General features: G+C 43.7%; 1 protein-coding gene and 2 pseudogenes across 1 annotated transcript; 1 reads left to right on the top strand and 2 right to left on the bottom strand.

The window, feature by feature from the left end:
* Positions 1 to 2,980: 2,980 nt before the first annotated feature.
* CHIA (chitinase acidic) lies at positions 2,981 to 10,656 on the bottom strand. The gene is given in 13 exon segments (XM_036235192.1): positions 2,981 to 3,057; positions 3,060 to 3,161; positions 3,193 to 3,264; positions 5,412 to 5,553; positions 5,662 to 5,781; positions 6,361 to 6,545; positions 6,822 to 6,948; positions 7,122 to 7,250; positions 7,498 to 7,633; positions 8,359 to 8,470; positions 8,473 to 8,559; positions 9,540 to 9,569; positions 10,554 to 10,656. Coding segments are annotated over 13 exon segments (1,422 nt in total).
* A 101-nt stretch (positions 10,657 to 10,757) lies between these two features.
* On the bottom strand, positions 10,758 to 20,919 carry LOC107516108 (annotated as a pseudogene).
* On the top strand, positions 17,500 to 17,618 carry LOC118613002 (annotated as a pseudogene).
* Positions 20,920 to 20,942: the final 23 nt, after the last annotated feature.

Raw genomic sequence — 20,942 nt, forward strand, 5'->3', positions numbered from 1 at the left:
TGTGTTCCTAGGTAGCTCAGATGACAGGGACGCCGCGGATCTGGAAGCTCTGGACCAGAGTTCTTTCTCAGAGGAGCTTTCAAGAATTTTGTTTTTCTCTTGTCCTATCTTCATGACTCAGCATAAGTGGACTTTAAATAAGAAAATAATGAGGGTAACTAAAACTGGCTGCTAAGCAATAGCCCCACCCTTGAGTTCCCCTTCAAGTTATTGTGACATGGCTTCCTATGAGGCAATATTGTAGTTTGAAGGGAGCCAGAAAGCCTCAACTTTGAGAATCAGCTCTGTTATTTAACTCTTTGATCTTGGGAAAGTTTTTCTCTCAAGATCTCAATCTCGTCACCTGTAATACAAGGACAATATTCACCACTCAGTAGATAACCTTCATAAAGTACCTAATCCAATGCTTGGAACACTCAACTTGTTAGTGGCCATCTCTCTTCCTTCCCTCATTGATTTATTCATTCAACAACTACTTATTCAACTCTTGTAATATGTCAGGCATTGCGCTAGGCTATGGAAATATAGCAGTAGACAGAAATCCTTATCCTCATAGAGATTCTCATGGGGGGAGGCAGACAATAAAAAAAGTAATACATAAAGTGTATGTTGTATCAGGTATTGATAGGTGCCAATACAAAACAAAGGAAGTCTGGGGATGGGGAAAGAGAAAAGGGGGTCTCGATTTTAGGTAGAATGTCTGGGAAGGGCCTCAATCAAAAGGTGGCTTTGAGGAAAGGTCTGAAGGAAATGAGGTAAAAACTCAAATGGAAATCTGGGGAGAGTGTTCTAGCTTGTGCAAAGGCCCTGAGGCAGTAACGTGCCTGGACTATTTGAGAAACATCAAAGAGGCCAACATTATTGAAGTGAAGGGAGGTTACAGTGGTCATAGGGTCTGGGTCACACCCATCCTCCTCTCGCACATAGTAGGCACGCAGTAAACATTCATTTGAATGATGAACTAATATGTAAATCTAGCAGGAAAATGGGGGGACATTAATTTTTAGGCTGTGGTAATTTCTGCATTCTAGAAATGGTGACAGAATTAATCTTGGTGGGAGAATAGTGGCATTAGGAAAGACATTAGTCTGGAAGCCACTATGATTAGCCACTGGCTGCTATGTTGTTCAAAGACGCTTTTCTCAGTCAACAGCCTCTTTCACGTCCTTCGCCAATCCACCGCCTCACATCCTCATGTCACCTCCTCAGCGCTATTTGTCTAAGTAGTGGCCTAGACAGGAAACTCCTTCTAAAAAGACTCCCCCAAATTCCTACGTCTTATTTTACTTCAGACTTCCATCATTCTTTGGCTGGAGATGTAATTCATGTATGACAATACCCCGTTTTATTGACTCTTGCTTTCACCTGTTCATTGAGGACACTGGTCTCCCATACCAATGTCTTCGATCACCAAGGCATGTCACGTAAGTGCTCAGAAGTCAGTACAGCGGCTGTAAACACCATGAGTGCTATTTTCCTCTGTTCTCTGACTCTATCCCAGCCCTTTCTCATCAATCCTGAATTCAGATTATGTCATCAGCCCTTCATCCCTGCTATGACCTTCCGGTGGTTTCGCAGCTCACTTGTAATAAAATCCAAACTACTACTGCGTCATTAGCAGCTATAACATTAACCGGCACATAGTAAATAATCAGTCGGTGTTATGAGTTCATGACTGTTCATTACCCAGAAAGCTGTGTGTGCCTCATCGCTAGCAGCAGTGCTGCCGGCCACCATAGGGACACTGAGGTCGGGGTGAAGGGAGGCAATGCAACGAAGTCATTAGAACTGTGAGCTCTGGAGCCAGCCTGCCTGGCTTTGGGTCTGGCTCTGGGCCTTATTCGCTGTGTGACGTTGGGCAGGTTACCTAAGTCCTCTGTGCCTCAGTTTCCTGGAATTAATATTATCTTCCTCACAAGGATGCTGGGAAAATTAAATAAGAAACTACATGTAAAACACTTAAAGCAGCGTTTGACACATAATAAGTATGCCAGAAAAAAACAAAAGCGATTACATTCTCACTATCTTGCTAGGAGTCTTTTAGTGGCCAATGAAAGAAACAAATTTGAGCCAGCTTAAGCAGGAAAGAACAGTGTAGTGTACAGTTACAGGCAGAAATGCATCTGGGCCTCAAGAAGGCGCCGGAATCAGGTTGGAAAGCCATCTGGTAAGTGTTTTTGCTCCTTGGCATCATGGCTTTTCTCGGTAGCAACCCTTCGGTCTTCCTCCTCTGCGTCCAGGCAAACTTGCCCTTCTCAGACCCTCGCTACAGCTCCTGAGCTTACTCGTTACAGGCCCAGCCACTCTCAGGGACTGACAGCCAGTCCATGCTCCTGGTTGCTGATTCAAAGTAGTGATAATCCAATTGGCCCTGTGAAGTCTGATGTCCACCCTGGTCAACCAGCCAAGCCAGGGAAGGACACAATGCAATACGAGCACAGTAGCTGGTGACCACCACTGTGGGTTCAAGGAGAGGACAGTAATCGCCTGAGAAAGGAACACTGCTGACCCATGGGCTGAACAGACACCCCAAAAGGAGCCCACTGCACAATTCTTTCCAAAACTGCCAATCCAGGAGGTGCTGGACCAGCCCTGGGACCTCAGCTGAAGAGAATGCGCCAGCTTTCTGTCCTTGAGGGAGCCGGGCACGCCTGTGCCCCCGAGTCTCATGAAATCACTTTGGCTCTTTCCTGAGAACAGTCACCAAGCTACAGGCCTTTATCCTTAATGTCCACATTCCATCTCAGCACCAAACCTTCAGACATTTCCTCCTGACGGCCTTCAACCTTCATGCTGATCAAGGCAGGCAGATAGGAGATTGCGCTATTGTCTCCACCACTTCCTTCTACACTTGAATCGCTAAACGCCAAGGACACTCATGTTTTGACTGATGGATTTTATTGCAGAACTCTAGGTAGGAGCAAGATGTGCTAAACACAGGAGACTGTTCAGAACCCTAGGGAATGGAGACAGGTCAGGTTTATGCCCAGTTGCAGCAGTCACAGCTGGTATCAAGGACAAGCCCAGCCTGGCAGTTCTGCTAGTACGTGATTCCATCAGGCAGTGCCAGAAGGCATTTCTGTTGTTTGCCACAGGGTAGGGGCCACTGGCTTTGCCGGCCCAGAACCCACTGCCCCCAGAACTGCCACCAGAGCTACTGCTCCCAGTCCCTGTCACATCACACTTCCCCTTCTGCTTCGGCTCCTCTCCCACTACTGGGAGGAGGAGTTATTGGTGCAATGGGCTGAGCAGGGGCAGTGCAACCTGAAACAATACAAGAGCAGACTAGTGACCTGGTAGAGGCTTCCAGCTTCGTCTAGAAGGGAAGAGTCTAGTGGACCTGGGGATGAAATCTGGAGGTGGGGTGCAGTTGGTTCTGGAGCCTTACAACTGCGAAGATCACAGGATAATGCCATACTTAAGAATAAGGGAAAGCTGTCACTTCAAGTCAGCCTGGTTTTTAATTTAAAAAGTTTTTTCTTCTCTTACCATGTCAAAATCATTTTTTAAAAAAATCACTGAACACCCAGAGGTGCAAAATACTTTTTTAGGGTCTGAGTATAAGTGGTGAGCAAATAAGCACTAAGAGAAAATCTGGAAAAAATTTCAAGGAGTTGGTACTTCCCCTGAATTACAAATTAAAAATACATGAGCACTCTTAATATATGACAAAAGAGGCAAGGATATACAATGGGGTAAAGACAATCTCTTCAATAAGCGGTGATGGGAAAGTTGGACAGATATATGCAAAAAAAACAAAAACAAAAACAAAAACAAAAAACAAAGAAAGAAAAAAAGAAAGAAAGAAACTGGACTGCCTTCTTACACCATATAAAATAATAGACTCAAAATGGATTAAAGACTTAAATGTAAGATCCGAACCATAAAACTTCTAGAGGAAAATGTAAGCAGTAATCTAATCTCTCTGATATTGCTACTAGAAATTTATTTTCAGACATATCTCCTCAGGCAAGGAAAACAAAAGAAAAAGCAAACAAATGGAACTATATCAAACTAAAAAGGTTTTGCACAGCAAAGGAAACCACTAATAAAATGAAAAGAAAGCTAACCAACTGAATGGGAGAAGATGTTCCCTTGTTATACATCTGATAAGAGGTTAATATCCAAAATATACAAAGAACTCAAACAACTCAACAACAAAAGAATAAACAATCCAATTAAAAAATAAGTAGAAGACCTGAATAGATATTTCTTCAAAGAAGAAATACAGATGGCCAATAGACCTATGAGAAGATACTCAAGGTCACTAATCATCAGAGAAATGCAAATTAAAACCACAATGTGATATCACCTCACACCTGTCAGAATAGTTATCATCAATAAATCAAAGAATAACAAGTGTCAGTGAGGATGTGGAGAAAAGGGAACCCTCACATACTGTTGGTGGGATTGCAAATTGATACAGCCACTATGGAAAACAGTCTGGAGGTTTCTCAAAAAATTAAAAATAGATATACCTTTTGACCCAGCAATTGCACTTCTGGCTATTTGTGCAAAGAAAACCAAAACAATAATTCATAACGACCTATGCACCCTGTGTTCATGGCAGCACAATTTACAATAGCCAAGATATAGAAGCAACCTAAATGCCCATCAACAGATGATTGGATAAAGAAGTTATGGTTCATAGACACAATAGAATATTTCTCAACCATTTGAAAAAATGAAATTCTAACATTCTCAAATAAGTCAGACAGAGAAAAAGAAATACCGTATGATTTCACTTATATATGGAATCTAAGGAACAAAAAGAACAAACTAATCAAAAGCAGACTCATGAATACAGAGGACAATCTGGTGACGGCCAGAGGGGAGGAGGGTCGAGGGCCTGGAAGAAAAGGGTGGAGGGTCAAAGGAATACAAATTAATGGTTGATAGATAGTCACAGAGATGGGGAGCATGGCATAGGGACTGCAGTCGGCAGTAATGTAAATGGCTAGGTGGAGAGTCAGAAGAGAGAAAGAGCAATCAGGGGGGTCATTTCATGAACTATACAAATGTCTAACCAACGTACTGTGTACTTGAAACTAATAATAAAATGAAATTTTAAAAAATATGTGAGCATTGCTAAGGGTTTCTTGTTAAATCTCCCCAGGTGGAATGAAAGAGACTTTTAATAAAGGGTTCATAGAGAAGTAAATGTTTATGTTGTAAGGTCAACCTCATTTCTTGAGGACACCTTTAGGACTAAATAGACCTGTAAAACTCAACCGGGTAGACCTGATTTCCCATACAAGCATAAAATTCCTGACATGGAAGTTCAAGGGCAAGAGCAGTGTGGTGAAATGGGAAGAGGCTCTCTGGGCCATGGAGGTGGGCAGATGTGAGAGCTGTCTTTTGAGTGGGAGAAGGCATTTATAGACCTTGGGCACCCTCTTGCTATAACTCACTGGTGCTCTGCAGGCCCAGGGCATCCTTCAGGGTGGTAATCAGGGGGAATTTACCCTGGTCACAGAAAGTGCCCGTGAAGTCATCCAAATCAATGGCCCAGACCATGGCACCTCCAAAGTTGTTCTTCTTCAGTTGGTCAGCCTGTGGTAATCAGAGAGAAAGCAAATGAAGTTCATGCATTAAGGCCAGTCTGGGGCTCCAAATGGCAACAAACTCATGGGCAACAACAGCTCGTGGAACACAGTCTACCTTGATTTTGAAGCTCCTGGTATCGTCAAAGCCAAGCCCCTCATTGCCTTCTTAAGCATAAGGAACATCTTCAGAAGCCTTCCATGCTTCAGTAGCTCCATTCCTCAGGAAGATACAGATCTAAGAGGAGGTAGGGAAGAGGTTAAGAGATAGGGAAGAGGTTAAGAGATAGGGAAAAGGTTAAGAGGTGGGAAAGAGGTTAAGAGGTGGGGAAGAGGTTAAGAGGTAGGCAAAGTGTTCATATAGCAGTGGTGAGAGGCATGGGGGAGGGGAAGCTGAGAAACTTACTCGAAAAGGAAGGCCTAGAGATCTATCAGCAAATTTCTAAACTCATTTAATTTGATTTTTTTTTTGTCACATTTGGGTCATGTATTTCAATGTGGGGAGAAGGTCTTAAATCAAAGAAAGCCTTGGCAGACAGTTAGAAGTGTCTGTACACTGATATAATCTCGTTGATGATATCCTTTTTTCTTAATCTCTCTGTATTTGGAGTCCAGCCTAAACAGGCTCTCAGGAGGGTCCAACTAAAGTACAACATGAGTGCTCATCTTGCCTCCCCTATAGACAGCTGTGGGCATCTGCTTTCAGCCCTAACGACTTGTTAAATGAGGTTAGAAGCATCGCATCTTGTTTATATTGTTAAATCCGTGGCCCAAGAGAGAGCCACTGTTCTTCTGCCGAAGGTTTGCAGAAGCATACCTCGTAGTAGGCCCGGAACCCAGGCTGCCTAGCGTAGGGCCCAGCAGGGCCAGGGCCAGTGGCAGGAGCACCAATAGCATGGTCGGAGGGGCTGCTCAGGATGAAAGCGTGTCCGTAGGCTGGGAATCCAACCATGAGCTTCTCAGCCGGGGCCCCGTTGTCCTTCCGGTAGTTCATGGTGTAATCTTGCAATGGCAGCAGGCTAGCTAGAAGCCCCGCCAGCCTGATGGTTATGTTAGACCCCCGTTCTAGCAGGTAAAATTGTTTGAAATTATGACAGATGGATTCGTTAGTATTTTTTAAAAACATTTTGGTGAAATTATAGTTAAGGAGATTCGATCAGTCACTTAAGAGGACATGATACAAGTGAGACATTTGCAGAATTTTTGTTGGTTTTGTCCCCAAACCTCCGCGTGATTCACGGCATGGTCTCTGGTCTGCATCTGCATCTAGTCAGGGACTCGCCGCATTGAGGTGGGCAGGGCTCCCAGTGTCAGTTGCGTTTTTGTAGAGGGGGCTGTTCTCTCCAGCGTAGCCGTTCCAGGAGCCGTGTAGGTCATAGGTCATGACATGGATGTAGTCCAGGTGCTTGAGTTGGTACAAAGGAGTTAAAGGCATCTCTGATGGTCATTTCTCACACATCTGCAGGCAAAAGATACCACTCCTAAAGCCTCCTAAACAAGGTCCCTGAATAGCAAGCAGACTAAGGATGAATGTCTTGCACAAGTGACACTCAGAGGAGTTGTAGGACAAGCCATCACTCACCGGGACAGCTGGGGGGTCTCATAGCCACACTGGATGTCGGAGATGCCAGCAGCTACTGCAGTGGCGACCATCAGCCTGGGCTCGTCAACCTGTTTGGCATTCTGCTTAAAAGCTTCACATATTTCCTGTGCAACAGCAGGAGAAAGTCTATGAGTATTAACTCCAAGCTGACTTCCGCGACTATTCTTTGAATTGAATTAAATTACCCTCTTCTATCTTTCATTCTTCAGCATTCTCTCTGGAATGGGGTCTCCAGGTCCTTCACCTCCTACTGAGATTGTGGGGAGCTAGGTTTTCCATACAGCCTCAGTAATCTTTCATATGAGATTCATCACGTGCTTTCCAGTCAAAATGATATGGAACGCATCTCACCTGCACGAGGACAGCAAAGAGGTGCTTGTCCTGAGGCGTGCTCCCACGAGAGCCAGGGTACTTCTGGTCAAAGTCCAGACCATCAAACTCATACCGGCGCAGGAATTTGATGACCGAGGCAATGAAAGCCTGGTGGCTCTAAGCGTGGAAACCACAGCAGTGAAACTAAGGGAGAACGAAAGAAGGCAGAGGGAAGGAATGCCCGGGTGGTCCCGACACCCTGTAGTGAAATTCATGAAGAGAGTCATCTTGAATACGGAGCCGCTCCAAGCTAGGAGAGTTTTCAGTTGACTGTTTGGGGGGGCGGGGGGAGCAAAGAGTTTTGTTGGAAAAAATGGAAAGAAAGAGAAATCATTTCAACATTGGCTGTTATAGTGATTGAGAAGCCAAGAGAAGTCTCATGCCGCCTCTTATACTGGATTCCTTCATTCTCATCCTTATTTCCTAAATTGTGAGAGTAGTTAGAGTAGGTGACCATAAGTCAGTAGTTTCATCTTAGTGTCTACAACTTGCCCTATTACTCACTCCCCTTGCAGTGGAACCTCAGACTAAAGCCACCACGTGCTTCATCAATGCCAGCTTTGAGCTGCCTCCACGTGAAAGACTATTGTCATCTGATTTCACAGTACTCAGACTTTTCTTGGCAACTGGGTTGGACTTCAGTTGATAACCTTCTCCTGTGGGCCAGCCATGTCCCTTAAGTTAGAGTCTTCACTGTCCTGGAAATAAGAAAGCTCAGAATTTATGTGTGCTGCCTGTTGGCCTGTTAGGAATTTCAGCCTGGTGGCTACCGTAGATGGTTTTGTTCAAACTATTCTTGAAGGTTAAAAGACTTTAAACTTCAGTCCTTTCATCGCTTACTTGTTTTTCAGGCCACTGAAAGTTTGGTAGAGGGTCATGTCATTCCATTCGATGGTGGTGACCTTGTTGTTCCACATCCCAGCAAAGGCATAGATCAGGGGAGGACAGAGGTAGGGTTGGTGTCGTCAGGCTTGAAGCGTCCCAGGCCAGGTTGGTACTGGGCCCAGCTGGTGAAGTAGTATGTCAGCTGGTAGGCAGAACCTGTTATCCAGGGGAAGAGGATAAAAAAACTATTACAGAGAAAGCTATTGATTGCTTAAGAAACCACAGATTTACAAATAACTTTCCCGTTCAAGCCTCAAAGGGAAGAGGAAGACCTGCATGAGATCCTTGGGTAGTGAGCCAAACTCTTGATTAGCAGGCAATTCGGGGCCGAAGTTATCTCTTAGAGGTAATTCTGCCCCTCAGAGAGAATTAAAGAACCTTAGAAATCAGGGCCTTTTGCTGACAAGAAACCTTAAAGCTGGTAAATTCTGATTTAAATATATTCTAGTCTCCACTACATGTTAATATGAGCAATTTTAATGCTTACTCAGCACTCATTATATACTAAGTAATGCTCTGAATGATTTGTTTAAATTCATTCATTAATCCTCAGCAAATGAGGTAAGTATGATTATTATTCCCATTTTACTCATTTGGAAACTAAAATACAGAAAAGATGATAGTATAGTCTATTTAGCACTTGAAGCTGTCTCCTGAGTAATAATTTCACTCAGAGAGAAAAGAACCATGCACTAAGGGTCAAGGGCCCTGGCTGTAGGTTTAGATTCTGCCACAAACTCTTTATATTCCCTGGGGCAAGTCATACTATTCATTTCTGCTTAGGTAACCGGTCTGTAAGGTGGAGTGGTAATGCCTCTCCTGTCCACCTCTCAGAGAAGAATTGTTTTAAAGACTCAGTAAGATGAAGGGTTTGAAAGTGATTTAAAAGGGCAGGTGCCTTGCCGTGTTGATTTTTATTGTTAACATTTACTTTTGAGACCACTGTCTAGTTGGTTTCAGCTTTGGGATTTTTAGGCCAATGATCCCAATCTTTTAACTTAGGGAATGTCAAACTCTCTCAAAAAATGGATTAATGTTCCTTGTTCGAAGTAGGACAGAGGGCCCTGCTGAGTTTCCATATTTTGAAGACATAAAACGGAAGCATTACGGTGGTCCATCCCAAGAAGAATCCGTACCTATCTCAGCTATCGGTATGAGGAGCAGACCTTCGGGAAAGAGAAATTAACGAGCTCGAGGCACACATCTGTGAACAGACAGCGACTGTATGCTGGCGCTTTGTTTGCAGTAGGAAACTCTTCCTACCCTTTTCTCTTTGAGTTCTTTTAACATTCTTTGTAGACTCCTGACCTACGGAGGCTCATAAAGCCTCAGGATTTCTCCTAGAATCCCACTCCCTTCTACTCCCACTCACAAGACCACTAATGCGTCATGAGCCTTGAGGCTTGGTGATGGGAGGGAGACTTCAGGACAGCGAAAGACCTATCGCCAAGGAAGGAACTGTGTCCCAGCGCTTTTGCCAAAAGCAAATCAAATCAGGAGATTTGGTTTGAAGCCAAAAGAAAGTTTTAAAGGTGCAGTAAAAGAAGAGCGAGTGAGAGAGAGAGAGACAGAGAGAGAGAGAGAGAGTAGCTCACAGGCACAGAGTGGTAGTGGCTCCTTACCCGTGAGGAGGGTGGGCTTGGTCACCTTGTCTCAGTGGTAGAGAATCGCTAGTCCAACCTGCCTTTTATGCCCCCTTCTTCCCCATGACTTATCAGAGTCTCCTTTATCCTGATTGCCTCTAAAGTCAATGTTGATATTGGTAGTGCTCAAAAACCTCAAACCCATTTAAGAACCCACTATTGACAGGGAAACCATACTATCTTGATTTCACTTTACAAGAAGGAAAGTTTGGGCTCAAGCCCAGAAACCGTACTAAAAAGCTCCATTATGGAATAGCTTACGTAATTCAAAATAGTTCATGTACATGGGCTATACTCTGTTAGGATAGCAACTAGTTGGCTGTTTCATACCCATATATGAAATACATTGTCTCTTCCAGAAACAGGTTAGTATGTTCTCCCTCTGTCTCTCTCTCTCCCCTGTGCCTTCACACGTGATGCTAGAATATCTAACAACCCTTTAAAAATAGAACAAATGTCCAGTTTATCAAATTTCCTATATATACTCTTTGCTAGAATTTATTTTACTGAAAACTAGTTTGGAGTCTGAAGATTTTCCGTCCATGTTTTTCCCTTTTTTAATTTCAAAATTCCGATCCAAGTTTAATGCAGGTACTGTATGTTTCCACATCAGTCGGTACAACTTACATCAAGTTTTACACTTACTCATTTTTGCAAAGACATCATATACACAAAGATACATATTCAATACATATTCATAAAACTTCTGCTCTATACTTTCAGGTTTGTTAGATCATCAGGCTTCTGATAAGGATCATGAGCATACCAGTTTTGCCTCTTCCAGAAAGATGTAATTTTATCTAAGAGTTTACTCTGGGTTTTATTGCAGAACACGAATTCCCTCAAGCGTCTTTTCCTTGCAGTCAGTTCCCCGCCCCTCCCCCCATAGTTATTTCTATAACCTGTCTTCTTCCTTAGCCCGGGGCCAGAATGAAGTCAAAGAAACCTGTAGATGACGGCTCTCACGGTCTCTCTCTTGCCTTTTCGCAAGCTGAACCATGTCACAGTTCCGAATGTAGCTTCAGGACGCTTACTTGGAAGCCGGAGGCCACACCGCTGAGGGCTGCAGCCGCATGACCACGTCTCAGATTTCTGACTGATGTGATAAGTCTGGAAGCAGAGGGAACAACTGAAATCTGAACATGACTAAATTGTAGGGCAGATGGTGCAGAGCTAAAAACAGTTTCCATAGGCCGAAGCTGCCCCAATATTCAGGGGCCGTAAGATTCCTGGTGCTGCTCTGGGGGCGTCAGCAAAGCAGGGGCCACCATCCTGCCACCCCCCTTGCTTCCCTCTTCACAATCGTTAGTCTTCCCCAAAGAGGAAAAAAAAAAAAGAATATAAAACACGTGAGTCCAAAAGGACTATAGATTTAGCTCTTCCTCTTAAATGAGGCAGCCAGTTGGCAGATGAGGTGATGCGGGTCTTTGTGAGGCCCTGACGGGCAAGGTCATTGCCCTTGAGGTTGAACCCAGGGGCACCATGGAGAACATTAAAGCCCAAAAGGACAGGAAGGGCATCTTACCTAGCCAGTGGTGTCTGATTTTGTGGGTTACTAGCTGGAGGATGGCCACAGTCACGACTAATAATATCCAGAAAAAAATCACCCCTAACATGGTGCTTTGCCTGCCAGGCCGAGTGTTATTGATCCTTCCCTCCACCAGCTCTCCTGGAAATACAATTTCCACGAAATGTTCTGTCCCAAGTGTTTCCCTCACCCGCACCCCCATGTTGTCAAATGTTACAAGCCACACTACTAACCTAGACCCCAAGAAGAAGGGCAAATACAGACTGCGGGGTGGCATCCTGCACAAGCCCCATGGCCGTGGGTTCTCAGTAATGGTTCCCTGTAGTTAGGTGACTGGAGCAGTAAGAGAGAAAGAAAAGCAAGCAAGAAGGAAGGAAGGAAGGAAGGAAGGAAGGAAGGAAGGAAGGAAGGAAGGAAGGAAGGAAGGAAGGAAGGAAGGAAGCAGAAGGAGGGAGAGAAGGAGGGAGGAAGGAAATAGATATAGGTAGATATAGATAGATAGAGATAGAGATTTAAACCTAAATATACCAGTAATTACATTAACTGTAAGTGGGCTAGATACCTTAGGTCGCTACTCTATTTTCTTATTTAAAAAATGCGTAGGTATATGCTCAGAATGTTTCCACAGGCATTAACATATGAGAAACCAGGTAGGAGGTATTTTTTTAAAAAGTATTCTTCCAGTAAAAGGTGAATCACAAGCTGTAAGGAAGAAAAGGAAGAGGGGCAGTTACAGTCTCTTATAACCTTTTGGCCAACACTGTACTCAGAGTAAATACCATGGGAATACGCCATGGTATATACATAATGTCTCAAACCATTACTGTTCATTCACTTATTTAATAATGACCTAATAAATGCCTACATCGTGTCAGGTACCATGTGTGTGCTGGGCTACGTGAGTAAACTAGACAGAGTTCACCATCACTGGTGCAGACAGATAAATAAATGGAAAATTATGATCTGGTGAATTAAGTGCTGCGGAAGAGAGTAACTGTTAGAACCAAATGAACAGGAGTCCAGCTTGAGGAGGGGGTGGTTACGCATCCACGTTTAAGGATTCCAAAGAAAATGGTCAGAGGCAGGTGGAGAAAATCAGGAAAATATTTTGGGAGAAGATTGCTTTTAGAATATCTAGTCTGGGCCGGGAATGAGAGGTGGTCTCACAGCTGGGCCGAAGGGTGGCCTGGAGTGTAAGGCGGACACCGCAGCCATTCGGCCAGCTTTGAAATGCATTTCCAAGCTATGTGACCTTAGGCAAGTCCCTCAGCCTTTCTGTGTCAAAGTGGGAATAATCACCATGACTACGTCAGAGGGTCCTTATGAAGAGTCAGCGAGTCGATGTTTAGAGAGGGCCTGATCACAGAGTGATCTATAAGTGTTGGTTACATAAATCAAGCAGCAGGAAGGGACCTGGAACAAGGACTCGGGGAATACCAAGGGCAACTTCCTCCCCAGCATAGCTGGGGCAATGAGATAAGGAGCCACGAGGGTGTGCGGACTCTCCAGATGGAGACAGCAACCCAGATACATGTCCCAGTGGCTCAAGGCAAGTTGCAGGGATCACGGGGGCGTCAGGGGGAACTCCTGGGCCAGAGACACTTTAATGACTGTGAAATATGTGCAAAATATGTCAAATCCACAAGTAATTCAAGTTTTCATTTCGTAGGTAGCTTATAAAATGACCGGGTGAGCCCTTTATGCAAATCTGGGACTTTTTTCCTGCTGACTTATGAGAATATTCAGTATACAATGGAATATCTGATCAGCAACTGAGCCCCTCCACATAATTTTCTTGTATTCAACATCAGCGTTGTAAAATAAATTTATAGATCAGCTATTCTACGAAAAATATTTGAAAATTTGACAACTGTTTTTGAATGATAGAATGTCACAGTTTTCTTAGATGCATTAATGAGTGATTTGTGGCCTACAGTCGATTTCCAGGACATTTCTCCTCTAGGCTTTTTAATTTAGAAAGAATATTGTTTTTACATAATGTGGTACACCATCAATATTTGAATTTATTATTATCACAAGTATGATCACCACAGAAATAGTTACTTTTCAATGTTGACCTTCTTAACTGAATTCCCAATAGCAGTGATAAAAAAGTCAGATGTTTCACCTTGAAAAAATGAACCACCGAAAGCTTAACTTTGATTTCTTGAGCTGGGGTGGGGCGGCGAAGGAGAATTCAACTATTATTAGAATTAATTCACCTGGTTTTCTCTTTGAAGTATCTGATAACATTGATATTAATTTGATATTACTCAAAAGCCTGTGAATTTGTTCTGCTAACAAAACTGCTCTTTTATACATGCACTCACACAAAACGCAGAATAGAAAGAGACAGAAGTAAATTTTACACATCTGTCATTAAATCTACCTAAGTGGAGATGTATGTTTTACTGCGTGATATAAAAAACAACTTTGACAGTTTCCTTCGTGAAATCATTATCTTTAGGTAAAATCCTCTTGAAATCGGTAGTACTTTTGAAGTAGATGCTGATGCTTGCTCAGCAGATTCGTGTCTTCTGGTTTTCATGCACTATCAGACAGCCCCATGGTGAACAGTAAATGCCAGCTAACATCTTATGCAATTTTACGCTCATCTTAACTTTCTTAGAAAATGGAAATTCAGTACTTAACTTTTTTCATATAGGTATTTTAATTTTTTTTAGCTCATTACTGACAAAAGCATTTTCTTGCAAAATAAAAAATGTCGTTAAACAATAAAATAAATAATAGGTTGTAGGTTGAAGCCACACGGTAAATAACAGACCTTGTAGCGGGAGCGCTCAGGCCGCGCTCCACAAGCACGTCAATGAAGACTGCTCGGCTTCTACTTCCCGTTCATACGCTCACACTTCATACACTCCTAACCCATAATTTCCCACATTTCCCACTGATTCCAACACTGGTGGCCTGATGACTTTGTATATCTCACGGGTCATAGTGAAGGCCGTGGCACAAGTGGCTGGTCCACCAAGGAGCAGCAGTATCCCCTGCCAGTCCTGGAGACCAGAGGAGACAGCTGTTTTTAGCCCTTTGCATCCAAGCACACCGCAGTTTATGAGCAAGCGGCCATCGCAAGAGGCCATCATTTAATCTTTGTCAGAAAAGGGCCAGGGAAAAAGAGATGGGTTATCACTAGATTTAACCATGTGCCCAGAGGTTCTGCTTATTGCTTGTGCTGGTTTTGTCAAAAGAGCATAATCCGCAGAACTGGACCCGTCCGCCCCCATACAGCTGGTTAGTGTGGAAGCACTGCCTTGCTTCCTCAGCATCTTTGGCTCAGCAACGGATTTGAGGAAGAGCAGCGGCCATGCTGACCTGCAGATGGTCGGAGTGAGACCTCCTACTCCTGATGTAATGTGCCTTTGCTTTACATTCTCTCGGTGACTTTCTTAAGGGAGCTGAAATGTACATTTGGGTATGGTGTGGCAATAAAGTTGATAATGAACTAATTTTTTTTAGGTGAGCTAATTTTGAAATCGGTGCCGAAGGTCTTTGTTCCTGACCTCATGGGTGTGGGAGCGGGGTGCGTAGATTAGCCTGCGGGTGGCCACCATGCTGTCCTAACAACAGGCATGGCCTGCTTGGGCCTGTTTAGGCCCGGATTTGGGAGTGAGTAACCCTGGTGAGGGAAGAGTGTCCTGAGTCCAGCCACTCTTCTGGATCCTTCCATAAGACCCTGTGGAGGCATATGTGAAAAAGAACAAGAACTCGATCTATCTTACCCCCTCAGCGCCTCCAGTTTCTTCTCCCCTCCTGCCTCAGAAGGGCCTGGAGGACCTGAGTACCGCCCCTAGGGGGTCCTAGCCGCTGCCTGGCCTTTTCTCCCAGGCCCAACCTCCGGAAGACCCCTGTGGAGCAGGAAGACGGGAGTCTCTCGTTTACGTGCAGGGCCGTATCGTGAGGATTTGTAAATAAAAATAGACAACTTGGTATTCTGAGGCAAAACTTCCATTTAGTCATCCTTCTGTCCTACAGTTCCCATTGGACCCAGCAGGGAGATGGCTTCGGCCCAGTTACAGCAAGAGCAGCTGGCGTCAAAGACCAGGCCTGTCTGACAAGCCTCCTCGTAGGTTTGCCCACCCACACGTATAGAAGGCTCGCTTGCTGGTGGGGCTGGGGTAGAGACCATTGGCCTTCCTGGCACCGAGTCCACTATCACCAGCACTGCCACCCCCAGGAGCCGCAGTGACAATGGGGGCCAAGGTGGTACCCAGAGTAGACTTGGGCTCTCTACAATCTGAAGAGAATGGGAAAAGGGTTCTGGAGTGGACTCCTTTCCCAGGATGAGTGTCATTTCTGCACAGTCACTGGGGGTTCCTCTCAGCCAAGGGCACCCCTAAATTGGGCACTACCTAAAGGGTACTACCTAAATTGGTGGTTAAACACTCGGGGCCCGAATGGTGATACCTGAGTTCAAGGTCCAGCTCTGCCACAAGCTACATGACCATGAATAAGTCACTATCTTCTCTGAGCCTCAGTTTTCTCCCTACAACGACGGGAAAGGAGGAATGACAGAATTCTAGCTGTCTCTTAGAATTATCATGTAAAGCAGTTTCCATTGTGCTTGGTATGCGACATAAGAAGTGCTACACAATTACTAGTTTTTGTTTTATTTTATTTTAAGGGGGAAAATAATGTTTATTTATCACTCTTATCTCCTAAATGCTTGCCCAAATCCTATGTTCCATTACCATTTCCCCCGCCCCAAATCCTACAAAGTGGAAGAATTTTAAAGATCAGTTTATTCATCTTAGCTAAGGCAAGAACTGAAATTCAAAACCGGTCCTGTCTGAATTCAAAGACTCACGATGCCTATGACACTGATATCTTCTTTTTAAAACCACTTTAATGAGATATGATGACATACAGAAAGCTGTACCTTTTTAATGTTACAATTTGAAGAGTTTAGAGATAAGTATACATCATGATCACCACAACAATGACATAAACACATCCATCACCTCCAAGAGTCTTCTCCCATCCTCTCTATGTGTTATTAGGATTTTTTTTTTTTGTGATAAGAACATGTACCATAAGATCATCCCTCCCAGCAAATGTTCCAGTAGACAATGCAGTATTGTTAAGTATAGGCTCTTTCTATACAGATTCCTAGAACTTTATTCATCTTGTGCAACTGAAACTTATACCCTTTGACCAATACCTGCCTATTCTCCTTCCTTAGTTTTTATTTTTAAATAGATAAATAACACCTGTCTCCACGAGTGCCTGCCTATGGGGATAACATGAAATCTAAGGAACCAGCAGCCTGACATGGAGTGATCTATAAATTTCTTTCACAAGGCTGATGTTGAATATGAGGAAATACACATCAGCCTGGCAGTCCACGGGTTCTCTCTTTGCTGCCTATTGTCTTGAATTTTAAAATAGTTGGACCATGGAAGAATTACTTCTTAATTAATTCAAAGTGTTCTGCAATGGCTCTGAAAACTTTTTTTTTTTTACATAAGTCTTCTACATTTTGATTGCATTTTATTACAAACCAGTTATAAATATTTTGTCAAAGTATTCAAAGAATGAATCTCCACAACACTTAAACTTTTGAAGTTTTAGTAAATTAATATTATTTATAAAAAAGAATTTTTGCAACTGGAACGACTCTGAAAGAGGAATTGAACAAATTAAATGAGAAGTGCTTAAATAATATACAAATAATATGCTAAATAATATGCTAGATAATATACAACCTTGAAATTCTAAAATTACATTTTGAAATATTTCAATTTGTGGGAAGACTCTTTTGGTGGAGCTGCTGTTTTTTATCTATGACTTTTAATTGAATATGTTTATTGCTATACAAGATTAGAAAGAAATGAAAGAGCTCTATGATCTTACAGCATCTAACTCTGGGGAAATATTCAAAGGGATCGTAAATAGAAGCAATGAGTCTATGGCCATGCCACACTGACTGAGCCTGATCTTGTTTGATCTCGGAAGCTAAGTAGGGTTGGGCCTGGTTAGTCCTTGGATGGGAGACCACCTGGGAATACCAGGTGCCGTAGGCATAAATAAATAAATAAATAATAGAGATAATTTACTTGATGAGTTTTTTCTTGTAAAGATATTTGTTGAAGAGTTTCTCAGTATGGAGGCAAATAAATATCATCTGTGAAGGCATTTAAGTCGAAATGTTTAAATATTTTAATAGAAAAGATTAGAACTGAAAATATTCCTTATTTAGCAGAATTTCCTCTGATCATCTGTAGACACATTTTTTCCTCAATTAAAAATATTCTTGCCTACAAAAAAAAAAAATCAGTAGAGGGTGTTAGGGGCTGAATTGTGTCTCTCGAAAATTCACATATTGATGTGCTAACCCCCAGGACCTCAGAATGTGACTGTGTATTTGGAAGCAGAGTCTTTAAAGAGCTTAAATGGGGTAAAGGAGATCATTAGCGTGGCCCCTAATCCAGTATGACTGGCATCTTTACAAGAAGAGGCAGTGGAAGGTTCTACCGTTTCCTGAGTGCTTACCAAATGCCAGGCACTATCACCCTTACAATCCCACAAGGCAGGAACTATTAGCCTCATTTGACCTTGAGGTGATATTCAGAAAGGTTAAACTGTTTGTTCAGGACCATCCAGCCAGTAAAGTGGCAGAGCCAGGACTCAATCCCTACTCTTCCATGCCGGTGTCTCCCCGCAGGCACCCAGGTCCTGTGAGCCTGACCTTCAAACCTCCCGTTGGGCTCCCAACTGGACCAGAAGGCGAGTTAACCTGTCTGATAAACTGGTCAGGCATTCCTGGGTTCTGCCACTTGCTAGTTCGGTAGAAAAATTTTAACCTGTTTTTCAGTTTCTTCAACTTTGAAATGTCTTTTAAGACTTTAATATGCTTGTTTCACAGTGTTTGTTGTTATGGTTACATAAATAATAAATTTAAAAAGCAGAATAATGCCTGGCATCGTAGTCACCCAATAAACATGCTAAGTGCTCAATTGGCCCAAGAACCATTTTCGGTTTTATTGGTAGCTGGCTCGTCTGTTGGTGTGGATGCACTGCAACACGGCTACCTCCAGGGGGCAGTATTCACAATGAATCTCTAGTGGGTGGCACTTCCTGGGACACACACAATGCAATGCTGAGGATCTGGTGAGGAAATAATCCCCCCGCCCCGCCCCCTAAAATGACAGCAACCGGCCCCAGATGATAGCGTACAGCTCAGGAACCAGGGAGGATTAGCCACTAACTCATGTCAACTTCTGGTGCTGGAGACAGACAAGAAAAACCTAGACAACGTCTAGGGTGTGAACCCAGGCCATCTGACTCCAGACTGGGCTCTTCATTATTCAGCAATTCTGCTTCTCGGGAACATGGTGATCAGAGGAAGCAAAGGAGTGACCCAGACTTAGAAAACCAGAGAGACACCCCAAGCATAGTCTACCTTATGATAAGAAGATCTGAGCACCAGGGCAGCGTTTAGGGAGCTTTGGGGACAAGTTCCCCCAGTCTCCAGCAGTGCTTGCCACCCATGTTCTTGGGAGGTACATCTGATGTTTTCTCAGTCGTGAGGAAATATTCAAAGCAGCTTTGACTCCATTTCCCTAGTATTCCCATTCTCGCTCCCCTTCAGATCAAGTAGTCATCGCTAAGCCCCTCCTCTGTAGAAATTCCAAGCACTGCCACCCTTATCGGATATACGACCTTACTCTCCCTGAGCCCATTGTTATGGGTGTTCAAATCCAAGACCAATTGAGATTATTTATGAGCCTTTATTAGCCGGCCCGTGACTGACCCTCTCCACCCCGCAGGGTCAGAGAATCAGCCCCGAGCTTCCAGAGGAGGTAGCTTATAAAGCCTAAAACCACATCAGGCAAGCAGGTTTACAGAAGCAGAAGTCAGCCATTAGTATATCTTTGCACAGGACATCTCCTAGAACTACACCCTGGTTAAACATTAAACAAGCAAACAGATTATAGAAGCAGAAGTTGGCTGTTATCATCTGCTACAAAGATATATTGTTTCTGGGGGACTCTTAAATCTTATAGCAAACAGGGCCTGGTAGACAGTTCTGTTATCTGCATCCTGGCGGTGATATTGTTTTTTCTTTTTTCTTTTTCTTGGGAGCCGGCACTTGAAGCTATCACTCCCTGTCCTATCTTTGTGACGAGCTTACTGGAGAATTTTCCACTTATACACCATTAGTTCATTTGCACATTGCGCTGGCATGACCTCCTTCCTGAGCCCTGAGGATTATGCATGCATGTGAAAGTGTTATTCAAAGGTTAGAGTAAAAGTAATTTTTCTAGAAGAAAAGTAAGAGAATGGGGAAAAACACAATTTATTCTGAAATTAGAGTGTCTGAATCCAGAAAAGCCTCAGACCTGGACAGCCTTAGTCTCTGCTTTGGCACCATGCTTCAGAGGAGGAATTGCAAACTTTGCTGCCAAGGGCCAGATAGTAATATTTCAGGTTTTGCAGACCATACTGTCTCCGTCTTCTCAATTCTGCCCTTGGAGAGAGAAAGCTGCCATAGACAACATGTCTACAAAGGGGGCTTGACCGTGTTGCAATAGAATTTTATTTACAAAACAGTCAATGGGCTGGGTTTGACCCAGGGGGGTCCCCCTGCTTTTGATGGTTCCACTCTGGTCGCCCTCTGGCCACACCCCTCACCATAAGATGAGGAGACTGCAGGTCCAGGTGGAGCTCACATCCCTCCTTCTCCAAACCATGATCCAGATACCCAGGATTCCTGTCCAAATAGTCCTACTAGCCTGCACTCACCTCCAGGGCCTGTACAGGCCTTTGCCTGCTCAGATCATCTTTTGGGTATCGCTTTTTAGGAGTTCTCTTTGTATTGTATAACTTGATCTTTTCTCTCTCATATTTCTTTTAATTTTTTCCATTTTTTTTAAAATTTGTGTTTTGTTTATATTGTCTTCGTGCGATTAAAAAAATATTTTTATGGATTCCATCTTCATTTATAGCGTTTGCATCTAACCCGGGAACCAGGACTCGGCGAGAGCTACGTAAGACGCAGAAGGAAGGAGCAGAGAAGTAAATACGAACAGCGCAGCGGAAGCGACAGATCATCGGAGGACTGTGCCGAATGCAATGAGACGGGGCCCTGGCAGGGACCCGCCAGCTTCCTCCAAGAAGTGAGCTTTGAAATAGGATTAGAAAGAGCGTCTGGGTATTGCCAGGGTGCAGAAGAGGAGTCAGAAACACGCACTGCAGCCAGGTCTCAGTGAAGTCTCGGGGGTGGAACCTGCGGCGGAACTGGGAACACGTGTGACCGCTGAGGTTTAGGGGCCTTGTAGGAACTGAGCCCTGCCAGGTGGGTGGGAGTATGCGGATGTCCATTTCTCGGTGTAAAGACAGATTTA

Source organism: Rousettus aegyptiacus, unplaced genomic scaffold (assembly GCF_014176215.1).
Source record: "Rousettus aegyptiacus isolate mRouAeg1 unplaced genomic scaffold, mRouAeg1.p scaffold_m13_p_17, whole genome shotgun sequence".
Lineage (NCBI taxonomy): Eukaryota > Metazoa > Chordata > Mammalia > Chiroptera > Pteropodidae > Rousettus > Rousettus aegyptiacus.